Source organism: Panthera leo, chromosome B3, assembly GCF_018350215.1.
Source record: "Panthera leo isolate Ple1 chromosome B3, P.leo_Ple1_pat1.1, whole genome shotgun sequence".
Classification (NCBI taxonomy): domain Eukaryota; kingdom Metazoa; phylum Chordata; class Mammalia; order Carnivora; family Felidae; genus Panthera; species Panthera leo.
Genome location: NC_056684.1, coordinates 112,605,004 through 112,618,582, shown reverse-complemented (window position 1 = coordinate 112,618,582; position 13,579 = coordinate 112,605,004). Strand labels below are relative to the sequence as shown.

Sequence of the window (13,579 nt, the reverse complement as noted above, 5' to 3'; positions counted from 1 at the left end):
TTTCTTATCATCCTGTCTGCAGAAATAAAATACCATTGTATATACATTTTTCAGAATTTCACACTTCCAGTTTGCAGTTCCTTATAGTCATATAGGTCTTTTTATTGAAATTTTCTGATTCTTTTCCTAATGGGGACCTGCTGTTTCACTAAATTAACATACTATTTCCTGGTTAGCTATTCTTCTGCCAGGGGTTGTTTGGATTGCTTTCAGGTTTTAATTACAAAACAGTATGTTCAATTAAATTATTTTCTGTTTCAAATTACTTCTTTGCTACATGTTCCTTTAAGTCAAGGGGTATAACTATTTGTAGTGTGAATTGCCAAATCCCTCTGTAGAAAGTTCCCACCATTTACAGTGTCCCCATCAATATTAGATGTAGTTAACATCTAATCAAAAGCCAAATGGTAAATGCTTAACTTGTATTTCTTTAATTATTAGTGAGATTGATCCCTCACTAAGTGTTTATTTGTCTTCTGGAGTAAATGTTCTATTCATAACTTTAAACCATTTGTTAATTGGATCCTTCACAAATTTCCATCAGCTACTTATATATATGGAAGGTAAAACCTTTATAGATTATTTATTATTATTCTTTTTCCATTGTATTGTTATGTATTTATTAAAATGATTTTTTTGGCAGATATTTATAATTGTTTTGCAATCAATCAACCTGAACTCTATTCTTTCAGAGCCCCACCTTGCTTTCAGATCTCTGTCCTTCCTCAGAAAAGCTTCCAGACCACTATAAGATATCCTTCCTCCTCCTCAAATCACCCTCTATTCTGTTATCCTATTTTTGTTTTGGGGTTTATTTTTGAAGCTTTTTTTTAATGTTTATTTTGAGAGAGAGAGAGAGAGAGAGAGCACACGCACATGCACGTGCAAGTGGGATAGGAGCAGAGAGAGGACAAAGGATCCAAAGTGGGCTTGGTGCTGATAGCAGCAAACCAATGTGGGGCTCAACCTCACGGACCGTGAAATTATGACTTGACAGAAATCAGAAGCTCAGCCGACTGAACCATCCAGGTACCCCGTTTTATTTTGTTTTTTAATGTTTATTTATTTATTTTGAGAGAGAGCGTGAGTGGGGGAGGGGCAGAGAGAGAGAGGAAGAGAGAGAATCTCAAGCAGGCTCCCAGCTGTCAGCACAGGGACTCAGTCTCACAAACCATGATCTCTCTGTGAGATCATGACCTGAGCTGAGATCAAGAGTCATACACTTAACCTGACTGAGCCACACAGGCACCCCTCTATTTTTGTATTTATCACAGCACATTCCAGCTGGCATAATGTATTTTATTTGTGTATTATCTAGATCCACTAGAATGAAACATCCTATAACTTATATTCACAGCTGTATCCCCAGTTCCTAGCACAAAGAAAGTGCTCAGTAAATATTTTTGAAAGAATGAACCAAACTTTGCCATTGAAAATTTCTTCTGTTGCTTCAAAGGACAAGAAGTGATGTTTCTTATGCAATTGAGGCAATTTCAACTGTTCCATTTTCTTCTAGCTTATTTTAGTTTTAAAATATTTTATTCTTTTGGAGTACCTGGGGGCCCAGTCAGTTGAGCGTCCAACTTCAGCTCAGGTCATGATCTCACAGTTGGTGAGTTTGAGCCCCCAGAGCCTGGAGCCTGCTTCGGATTCTGTGTCTCCGTCTCTCTCTGCCCCTCCCCTGCTCACTCTCTCTCTCTATCAAAAATAAGTAAACATTAAAATTTTTAAAAAATATTTTACTCTTTTCCCATCTGAAAATTTTTTTGTGGTACAGCATAAATCTCTGACATTTTGTAGAGTTTTGCTTTTTTTCATGTTTTTTTTTGAACCTCTATCAGTTTGACTCAGTTTTATTGTCTTAATGTCTATATCCTAAACTTTCTGATGGCCATTTAATTATAATACAGCTTAAGATTTTATACAACTGAATCCCTCGATATATTCCAGCCCCAAGTTTCCTTGAGATTCTTACTCTTCTCTTTTCCACATACTTTTTATATTATAATTTCTATGAGATAGCCTATTGAGATAATTGGTATTATATTAAATTTATAAATTAATTTAGGCTTTGTCATGTTTGTTGTCTTAAATATACCTACCCAGATAGAAAGCTTATTTTTCCTTATTGAAGTGTCTTTGGTTTCTGCCACTAGAGTTTTGTAATTCCATGTATACAGGTCTCTTATCACTCTCACTAAATATTTAATTTTTATTGCTGCTTTTGAAAAATACATTCTCTTTTGTCAATGTATTTTTGGTTTGTTAATAAAAATCATGAAACAAATGATATTTTGTGAGTTTATCTTCTAATCTGTGACTATCCTAAAGTTGTTTACAAACTAGTATTTTTGATGATTGTCAAGTTTTCTAAATATAAATTTCTATTTGCAAAGAGTGATTTTTAAAAATCTCATTTATTAATCATATTTCTTTGTCCTATTGCAATTGCTAGACTCCCTTAAATTATATTACATAGAAATGTTAATAAGGAACATCTTCAATTTATTCTAAGTTTTAAGTAGAACACTTCTATAATTTTTCATTAAAAACAATTTCTTCATTAAATTTCTTGGGGCGCCTGGGTGGCTTAGTTGGTTAAGCATCCAACTTCAGCTCAGATCACGATCTTGCGGGTTCCTCAGTTCGAGCCCCGCTCTGTGCTGACAGCTTGGAGCCTGGAACCTGCTTCAGATTCTGTCTCCCTTTCTATCTGCCCCTCCCCAGCTTGCACTCTGCCTTTCTCTCTCTCTCTCCCCCCCCCCCCCTCTCTCTCTCTAAAAAAAATTAAACATTAGAAAAAACCCCACAATGCTGTCTCTGGTTGGGAATAATTATTTAAAAAAAAATTTTTTTTTAATGTTTATTTTTTGAGACAATGCTAGAGACAGAGGGAGACACAGAATCTGAAGCAGGCTCCAGGCTCTGAGCTGTCAGCACAGAGCCCGACGCAGGGCTCAAACTCACGGACAGTGAGATCGTGACCTGAGCCAAAGTCGGACGCTTAGCCGACTAAGCCACCCAGGCACCCCTGCTCTTCCTTTAAATAATGACTTATATTTCCTTAATTTCATGTTAAGCGCTTGCTACATTTTGCCCGCTAAGATTCTATGAATTTAACATTTATTGTCTTAAGTAGGGATTAATCTAGAATTTTATTTCTTGTCAGTCTTTATAATCCAAACAAATTATTTGCTTCAAAAAATTAGGAGAACATAACATAATTTTTCTATATTTAAAAGAGAATTTTACATTAAATAGAGATAATTCTTAGAGTATCTAAAACCCTGTCCAGTAAAAGTCACAACTATGTTTTTCTCTTTCGTGGGAGCTCCTGGGTGACGTTGTTCTATGTTCTCAAGTTGTGACTATGCCAGTTTTGCCTCTTTGTATTTTTGTTAAAGTCATTTATTTAACTTAGGGTTTCAAAGCTATTAAAGAAAAGCTGTATGTAATATTTCTCAATAACATTTTACTATTGTTCTTGTTAGTTGATGATGACCTCTAAATTTCTAATTTTATTATTAAAAAAAAGTTGTCCAATGGTTTGCCTGTTTTGTCATTCTTTTTGAAGAACCAGCCAAACCCTGTGGAATGTCACATTACTAATAATTTTTCTCGTTTATTTATTTATTTATTTTTGGTTTGTTTTTGTTTTCCCTTGCTCCTTTTTTATATTTAAAAAGAATTTAGACAGGAGCGCCTGGGTGGCTCAGTCACTTGAGTGTGTCCAACCCTTGACTCAGGTCACAATCTCCAAGTTTGTGGGTTCAAGCCCCACATCAGGCTTTGCACTGACAGTGCAAAGTCTGCTTGGGATTCTGTCTCCCTCTCTCCCTGCCCCTCCCCTGCTTGTTCCCTATCTCTCTCTCAAGATAAAAACAAACAAAAAAGAATTTAGACATAGTTCATTACATTCCCTATTTTCAGTCTTGCTATTGTAAGCATTTAGACCTCTGTGTTTTTCTTTGGTTTCTTTTTAGTAGTTACTCTGAAATGATTGGATTAACTTTTATCTTTAGAATACATCAGTGTTCCCTCACATTCAGCTTGCAACTGTGTATTAAAATTATGAAAATATTTTTTTCAGGTTATTAACTTACTAGTTGGAAATGTACAAAAGCATGAGAAATACATAGAGGAGAAAATAGAAGTATAAAGATGAAAGAAAGAGTTCCCATAGTCTAACTCCAAACTGTGGACACTGATTCTATCCTGTATTCTTCAGCCACACACAGTTGATACCAGATAGACTCAAATGTGAACTGAAGGGTGTGAGAAGTTGATAGGGAAATAAAAATTTGACAAGGTTAAACTGAATGTGGATAATTTAGTTTTTTAAAAAATTTTATTTACTTTAAAAAAATTTTTTATACATTTATTTATTTTTATTCTTGAGAGGCAGAGAGAGACAGAGCACAAGTGGGGGATGGGCAGAGAGGGAAGGAGACACAGAATCCAAAGGAGGTTCCAGGCTCTGAGCTGTCAGCACAGGGCCCAATGCAGGGCTCGAACTCACAAACCGCGAGATCATGACCCAAGCCGAAGTCAGAAGCTCAACCGACTGAGCCATCCAGGCGCCCCTAAATTTTTATTTATTTTTGAGAGAGAAAGAGAGAGAGAGAGAGAGAGAAAGAGAGAGATAGAGTATGAGCAAGGGAGGGCCAAAGAGAGAGGGAGACACCGAATCTGAAGCAGGCTCCAGGCTCTGAGCTGTCAGCACAGAGCCCATTGTGGGCCTTGAACTCACAAGCCGTGAGATCATGACCTGAGCCGAAGTTGGATGCTTAACTGACTGAGCCACCCAGGCTCAGTGGATAATTGAGAGTTAACGATGGCATCATTCAATTACATTGTATTTACAGCTGAGACTGTTCAGTAGCAAGGGCCAGAGTTGCGGGGACCTTAAAGCACACACTTACATTACTTCACGTCTTAGCATCCCTGACATTTCCCTGCCTCACATACCTGGATTCCTCAGCCTTGAGAGCTGTGTTGCTAAAATCAGTTGTCCTTATTTCAGATGGTCTAATAATGCTCATCCTTTTGAATGAATTTATGTCACTTTCTTCTGGAGTCAAAGTAGAATGAAAACATCGTTCACCTTCGAAAGTCAGTGTTACATTTGAGATGGTGACATGTTTTGAGGATTCTTTGCATTCATTCTTAATTTTTGTATCTCGTAGACACCCAGGTTTCAGAATGTTTTCCATTTTTTCCTTTGAAAATAATAAACAGCAGCAAATCAGGTAACAGAACGGTGTCACACAGAAATAGATGATTTCTGGAGCAATATCTAATACAGTAATCATATCATTCGTATTAACTGAGTGCCCTCGAGTGCCTGGGCGCAGTAATGAGGGAATGACGCTTGGTGTTGTGTGGCCACTGAGGAGGCCAGGCGGGCATCAGAGGCTTCTAGTGTGGGACCTGACACAGCCCATTCAGAAGCTCTTGTGGTCAGGCACACCACTGTCACCTCGCACAAGAAAACTAATATTTAATTACAGCATTTCCTCTTTTTGAATTGTCGGGGCATGGAAGGTTGTCTAGAAATGCCTTGCCACCTGCTCTCCAATCTAATGTTGCTCTTTATTTAAGAGCATTTACCAGGTGACATGAGTTGGGAGGTTCACAATAAGACAAAAGCATTTATTTCTTGAAAGACTTAGAACCAATACCTAGAACTAATACTATAAAATCTCTCCTGTTGTCTTGATTTCTTGGTTTCTATTAATGCATCACCTCTCCTCACCACTCACTGTCTTCCTCAGAATCTGTCTCGGGCCTCAGAGGAATTGGTCAGTGGGTCCTAAGGACTCCGTCTGTCTGACATCCCTCATACCTGCACCCTCCTCCTCCCATCAGCACCGCCTAGTCCATCGCCTCTTCTGACTTCCCTCGAAAATAATACAATACTCTTCTTCCTTAAAGAAAACACGTTTTTTCCGTAACACATACTTACTGTAGAATATTTAGAAAATCCTGGAAGATATAAAGTGAAAGGGAGAATATTATTGTCTGCTTAAGGCCACTGGCCAGAAATAACTACTCCTATGGCACATGTCATTTAGTCTTTGTGCCCATTTATTTATTTTGTAAGTGTCTTCTTTGTGATAACATTTCAGTTCTATATTCTAATGATTTTATTAAAAGCATTCTCCTCATGTCATTAAAAATTGTGTAAAACTGCTTGAATTTTTTGAATTAAAAATTATTTCTATTGTAGGAAATAGAAAATTCAGAAAAGTGTAAAGAGGAAAATATTAATCCCAGAATCTAGAAATAAACTGCTGTTAACAGTATGACTTTCTCACCTTCTATTGTTTGTGAGCATGAAATGTATTTTCATGTAATAGGAATCATACTCACTTTTCACTCAACTTTTCCCAATCATGAAAATTTCTGCAAGAAAAATTTTTCCAACAATTTTAATAACTACAGAGTAGTCATTCATTTAATAGATATTTACTGACTGTCTATGGTCTTGCCTGATACTGTCGTTGCTCCTGAAAAAAATAAAGAAGGCACCTGTCTTTCGTAGATTTACATTAGTTTAGCAATTCCCCTGTGGTGGATATTTAGGTTACTTTCAAATTTTCGTTGTTTCATTTTTACCAACATGGTATAGATATAGTATAATTAACATCTTTACAGCTAAATCCTCATTCTTATTTCTGATTAATTCCTTAAGAAAGATTCCTAGAAATGGAGTCACTGAATCAAAGGGTATAAATATTTTTAGGTTCTTGATTCATAATGATTTCAAGAAGGTTTGGGCCAATTCTCATCCCTACCACAAACCTATAAGAATTCCAAGTTGACCACATCTTTACTAACACTGACTATTTTTCTTCTTCTTTAAAAAAATTTTTTTTAATGTTTATTTATTTATTTATTTAATTAATTTATTTCTTTTTTAACGTTTATTTATTTTTGAGACAGAGAGAGACAGAGCATGAACAGGGGAGGGTCAGAGAGAGGGAGACACAGAATCTGAAACGGGCTCCAGGCTCTGAGCTGTCAGCACAGAGCCCGACGCGGGGCTTGAACTCATGGACCGCGAGATCATGACCTGAGCCGAAGTCGGCTGCTTAACCGACTGAGCCACCCAGGCACCCCGATGTTTATTTATTTTTGAGAGAGACAGAGAGGCAGAGTGTGAGAGGGGAGGGGCAGAAAGAGAAGGAGACACAGAATCAAAGCAGGCTCCAGGCTCCCAGCTGTCAGCACAGAGCCTGACACGGGGCTCGAACTCATGGACTGCGAGATCATGACCTGAGCCAAAGTTGGATGCTTAACTGACTGAGCCACCCAGTGCCCCTATTTTTATTTTTTTAATTAACAGTTTTATAGGTTATTTTTCCCCCAAGTTTGCATTCCTTTGATTACTAGTGAGGTTAAATTTTCTCCACGATATTTATTGCAGTTGCTTCTTCTGTAAAATATTTATCCTTGCCCTTTATGACTTTTCTCTTGTCGGCCCCATGGAGATTTTCCTCAGTAGTCCTCAAACTTCTCTCTTTATCTACATTCCATGTTACCGTCAGATTAACCTTTCTAAAAACACAGCTCCTTCACTCCCTCACACAGAGGTTTTTTACAGTTAAAGTTTGCCCAAAGAGCAAAGTCCACGCTTCTTAATTTGGCATTCAAGGTTTGCAGACAACTTTCGAATCCTATATCCCAATATTTTCCGTATATATTATGCTCCAGCCAAACTGAACTAATTGTTCTTGGATATGGCTCTGTGGTTTTTCACTTTCTGGCTTTTTCTAAAGCAACTTACTTCTTTTGGTATTTTATTTTTCTATTTCCACCCTCACTTTTACCCACTGAAATTTCACCCCATCCTTCAATGTAGTGTGTACTTTTATATACATTTAAACTTTAAAATAGCCCTTACATATCAGTATCCTCGCTTTGGAGATGAGGAAACTGAGGCTCACACAGCTTCAATGGATTGGTCAAACAGATACGCAGCAGGGCAAGTTTCCAACCCAAGTCTTCTGACCCTGGTCCCAAAGTTCTTTCCATCCCACCACAGCTTTCTGATACTGGGTTAAATCTGATGGTAAGCATGGTCACGCCTCTTTCAGGATATGTCTTACAACTCCTTTATACTGGGGCTCAGGGATACTATCTCATTAAAATTACTCAGCACATTTCACAGCATTTTGATAATCAATGTCAAGGAGCTAACCAAGAAGGGCAATCTTGGTTATTACTCCTGTTCTTGATTATTAAGAATGAGTCTTCCATGTCACATACCTTTTCCTCTTGCTTGGCCCTTAGTATGTCATCGTTTTCAAACACCACTGTAACCTCCGAGTTGTTTGGGACATCACAGACATCCGTGACTTCTGTGACTTCTGTGACAATTTTTATATCTGGGGCCTCTGTGACCTCATTTTCTGGAACATCTGTGATGTCTGTGACATCGGTGACATCTGTGAATTCTGAGAAATCAATGCTTTCTATGGCATTTACAGGGTCTGAACATGTGTACATGTGCGGGGTCTGTATGGCTGCAAATGCTGCAATATCCATGATGTCCACTGAACCTGTGATATCTGTGCTATTGGTGATTTCCGAGAGGCTTGAGACTTCTGACAGTTTGGAAGCTTTGGCTTTCTCCTGATTCAAGAGGGAGATGAGTTCCACCCATTGACAAAATAGGGTGTCCTGTTTACATGCAGGGGCACAGAGCTGCAGGTAGTAGGCTCGACCACTGACCAGCTTTACTTTGAGGCACATATTCTCAGCATCGTGCACAGAAAGAGTCACAAACTGTAGAGGGAGAAACCTGCGAACAAACACAAATGTCATCTGGAGGCCTGATTGGAGACCTGTCAAAAGGCCTTTCCTTTTATGTTGCATAGCAGTTGTGACAGTGAGGTTCAGGGAAACAGGCTTGTCTCCCAGACGGGCCTGGTTTGGGGCAGGCACAAGGTTGAACAGTACCTTCTTGTGGCCACCATGTTCCCAGGTCTGGTCCTTAGCTTTTGAGGCTTAAAACTTTGATTTTTAGTACATGTAACCAGGCTCCTGAGGGCCATCTCGCTCAAAGCATACTCCTAAGACTCTGATGAGCTTAAAAAATCAGAGTATCAACTATTTATCTTGAGAAGTTGTCCTACTTAGTTAATCCTGGAAAGCTGAGAGAGAAGTTGAGTGATTGCTCTAGGTCATACAGCAAGTTAGTGGCTTGAGACAAGACTAGAGCTAATCCTTTTTTTTTTTTTAAATTATTTATTTTTGGGAGAGTGCAAGTTGGGGAGGGGCAGAGAGAGCGGGACAGAGGATCCGAAGTTCTGCACTGACAGCAGCAAGGCCGATGAGGACCTGGAAGTCACGATCTGCAAGCTCATGACCTGAGCCGAAGTTGGACGCTCAACAGACTGAGCCACACAGGTGCCCCAAGACCAGAGCTAATTCTGATGGAGGCTGAGATGCTGGGCAAAGAAGGACATGCCCTAGAGAGGCAGTTTATTATGAATCTTCAGTTCCTGTTACTTAGGTTTAGTTTTTAAAAATTAACTACCTGTTTGACTGCCAGCTTGTCATAAGCTATTTTCCCAGACTTTGAGGACACGACTCTATCATGTGTCGCACAGTGCAAGTGAGATGCTCCCTTGGAGCAAATATCATTGGTGTTTCTATTTTCAGTTTCTCAGGGGTAAAGCATGTTTTCTGAGAGATCCTTAACCTCTTCCCTTTGTAACTCACCTGGTGAGCACCAGGTTCTCTGGAGAAGGAGATGTCAGGAGACTTTGAAATAGGGGTTCTGTATCTTTCTGGGCTTCAGGTGTCAGATGTGCCAGAAGCATCACATTGGGGGTCTTGTGGGTGCTACTGGAAGAGCAGATGCCTACAGTCACCCAGTTGGCTCGGTTGTGAAGGTAAATGGATTCACCTCTCCTATTAACCTAAGGTAGAGAACAGGAAGAGGAGTTTTGTGATAAAGTATATGGCCACAACAACCTGGCTTACCTGAGCAGTGCAGAAAATAATGGAGAAATGAACCATGATGCATTTGTTCAATCACTTGTTGATGTGAAATCTTAGAAATATCACAGTGTGGGATGCCTAGGTAGCTCAGTTGGTTGAGCGTCCAACTTCAGCTCAGGTCATGATCTTGTGGTTCATGAATTCGAGCCCCACATCAGGCTCTGCTGACAGCTCAGAGCCTGGAACCTGCTTCAGACTCTGTGTCTCCCTCTCTCTCTGCCCCTTCCCTGCTCATGTTCTGTCTCTCTGTCTCTCAAAAATGAATAAACATTAAAACATTTTTTCAAAATAAAAGAAATATCACAGCGAATGGACGGACACAGTCCCTGGGCCATGGGGTTCTGTCAGGGAAGGTGAACATTAAGCAAACATGTCACTAATCATTATTGCAAGAAGTATTCCCAAGTACAAGGTCAGGGTGCTGTGCTGTGAAGCATATAACAGGAGACTTGATTTAAGAGGAGATACAGGCAGTGGTGTGCTGGTAAATGTGTAACAACTATCTCTTGGAAGATATGCATATGATAATTACATATTTTACTGCTATAGAAGATGAGTAGCACAATTTACAAACAATGATATTTACAATTTTCTTCATTTTAAATTCAATATAGTCAATTGATTCTCACACAAGTCTTCACTGACCTTTGCCAAATTTTTATATCCATAACCTCAAGAGCATAAATAATAGTAAAATGTAGTAAAATAATAGGAATGATGAGGTTTGAGTATATAAGTTTATACAATCTAATTTTTAATAATGGCTGTGTTAAACAGTAGACTTGCAAACTTCCAGAACACTTAGCTGCTCCAGCACACCCTGGACACAGGGTCAGAGAAATCTCCCAGAGGAAGAGACCTCTCGCTGAGACCTGAACAATATGAGATAAACTGGCTGGACAGGAGAACTTTCCAGGCAGAGGAATAGCATGTGCAAAAATCCCCAAATCAAAGAATCTTGGCCAGTAAAAATCTCTGCCAGTTGGAAGATGAGAAGACTGAAAAGTGGCTAGACAGGGATGTGAAGGAAGCCAAAGAGGGGCAACACTTGGTTTCTCAGTTGTACATTCTCAAAAAAAAAAAAAAAAAAAAAAAAAAAAAAAAAAATCACTTAAAAACAGATATACTCAGAAAAAGGTTGTAGCCCACACTATGGACCTACTCAAAGCCATGCCTGATTAACAGCATTCAGAATTCATCCAGTATTTGCCCCTCAGGGATGGTGCTCCAGCTCTGGGGTTAAATACTGATAAACCTAAACTGGTCATGGTGATTTCATCCCCTTGCCAATGCTTGCTTTCAGCAGGGGCATGTGACCCCCTCCTGGCCAATGAGACACAGTGGGGGCCTCCTGGTGGCTCTGGGAACAGTTTCTCAGCCCTCACAGAAAGTTGCTAGGATGAGAGCATTTCGTCTGTTTCTGGCAGCTGTCACCATCCTGTTTGCATGTAATGTCCTGAGGGGAGCCAACCTGAGGGTAATAGAGCAAAAGGAGAGGACCAGGGTCCTCGATGACTCCATGCAAGGGAGCTGTGCTCTTTTACTTTGAGATCATTGTTCTTTTTTGTTTAAATTTGAGGCATAACCTGTGGCAACTTGCTGCCAAAACATACTAACCTTGAGAGGTTGTGTATGTCGAAGGGAATAACTTACCCAGTTATGATATGGGGTGTGTCTGGTCTACAGGGTGCTAACTACCTCTCCCAGTGTTCATTAGAGCTTGTGAAAGGTTATTGGAAAAGGGTGCAGGAGGAAGTGAGCTCTTGGTTTTGGGGGTAGATTCCCGTGGTTCATCGCTTACATACAATACCCAGTGCTCATCCCAACCAAAATTCATTTTAATACTCAGTCATGTCATACATTTTATTCTTTAAAATGTCTTCTAAATCTAAGAAAGGAGCCATCTGAATGCTTTCCTGTGGCGAGATGTTTGAATTCATTGTAATTCCTTCATGTCATTTTGGGAAGACATGATAGAATGACAATTATGGTAGAGTTAGAACAGAATTCCCGGGTGAGAGTTTGCTGGGAAAAATTGAAGTGAATTTTCCTTTAACATTATAATTATTTTAGGTTGGTTAAAGTTCCAAAACTATTCCCTTTAACTGTCTCATGCAGTCCTTTATCACATTTAAAATAATTCTCCTCCCAATCTTTTCAGTTTCTTTGAGAAAATTAATTACTGAAGTTATTGGAACTTAATTCAGGGCTCAAATATGATTTACCTGGATAAAACTGCTCTCTAATATGGGAGGAGATACAAAAGGGGCATACTCTCCTCCATCCAACATATTTTGAAGATCTCCTGCATCTTGGAAGGGTGGGACGGAGATGGCATCTTGCTTATTGATCCTTGTGGTAGAGTTCCTATTGTTCTTCTTCATGGTGCTTACTCACAAACATCAGAGAGTCGGGGGGATGGGAATACAATGAACAGATACAGAGAAAATTTAATATGATGAAGTTGCCTCACTTACTTATTAATTCAACAAATTTTATCAACATCTATGATATGCCAGTCACTGCTTTGGGCATTGGTGATACATCTGAACACGATTGAGAAGATCCCTGTCCCCATGCAGCTTACACTCTATAGGAAGAATAAGCAACTTAAAAAAAGAAAAAAAAGGATACTGGATGATTTGAGTTCTCAAGACTCTAGAAAAGATCCATGTAACAGAAAATGCCCGGGGAATGGGGCTGGCAACACTTATTTGGGAAAGTTAGGAAAGGGAAAGAACCTCTCTAGGAGGCCTTGAAACACACACACCACATCCCCCAAACCATTATGTTCTGTCTTCCTAATTAATAGTACCACTGCTCCTGCCATCATGAAGAGTTCTCAAATCCTTTTTTGTGAGAACTGTATCAAAACTACACTACACTGAGAACGTCTTTTCCTGACCATTCACCCTTGACTGATCCTTAGCTCTTGGATGAGGATTTCTAACCAATGACTGTTGTCTATCTCCTCTGGTCTCTCGTTCTGGCTCTCTCCCCAGAAACTACTTCAACAAAGAAAAATGGCTATACATCATTGGATTTCACCTCTTATCTACCAGAAATGACAGAATTCCAGGAAGGGAACATGGTCTCAGAATGTAATTCTGTTCGTATTTTCAAAAGATCACCCTTCCCTTTTCACAAATTCCCTGCCAGTTAGAGGAAGGTTCCTTAACCAGCAAGCTGCTTATGTGTTCTGCCTCAGGTGTATAGTTCCACCTCAGTCCTTCCTCAGAGACTCTTTTTTTCCCTTTTGCTCAAGTGAAGGGGTAAGTAGTGAATGTGTCTTGCTGCTGTCCCAGCCAGGGTCATGGGATGCAGACACCACTGCTACATGACATCCCATTAAGCATATGAGTGTGGGCATGGGAATTCCCCATCAGACCTTCTGCTGGTGGCAACTCAATGCCTCCCTTCAACACATCTGTACATGAACACGGGGAAAGTAAAAAGAGTCTGGAAAAGCAAGGAAGTAAAACAGTCTAGAGTGAAGCCAAAATGAAAAAAGAATGAGAAAGAAAGAAACAGCATTAAGGGGATAAAAAGGGGAAAGAGATAAAACCAC

The 13,579-nt window shown here is 39.4% G+C and overlaps 1 protein-coding gene across 10 annotated transcripts in view; it reads right to left on the bottom strand.

Moving 5' to 3' along the window:
• FAM71D (family with sequence similarity 71 member D) overlaps positions 1-13,579 on the bottom strand; it is a 34,373-nt gene that overhangs the window by 9,070 nt on the left and 11,724 nt on the right. For 8 of the 10 annotated variants that reach the window (XR_006203909.1, XR_006203911.1, XR_006203912.1 and 5 more), the window contains 4 exons: positions 12,237-12,399; positions 9,730-9,929; positions 8,272-8,806; positions 4,969-5,219 (listed from right to left, as the gene is read on the bottom strand). Coding sequence is in view for 6 of the 10 variants with exons in the window: in XM_042943544.1 (XP_042799478.1) it covers positions 4,969-5,219; positions 8,272-8,806; positions 9,730-9,929; positions 12,237-12,395 (1,145 nt within the window). In the remaining 4 variants the exon portion in view is untranslated. Of the gene's footprint in view, positions 1-4,968; positions 5,220-8,271; positions 8,807-9,729; positions 9,930-12,236; positions 12,404-13,579 lie in introns of all 10 variants that reach the window. The other 2 variants (XM_042943546.1, XM_042943545.1) reach the window with 1 other exon arrangement.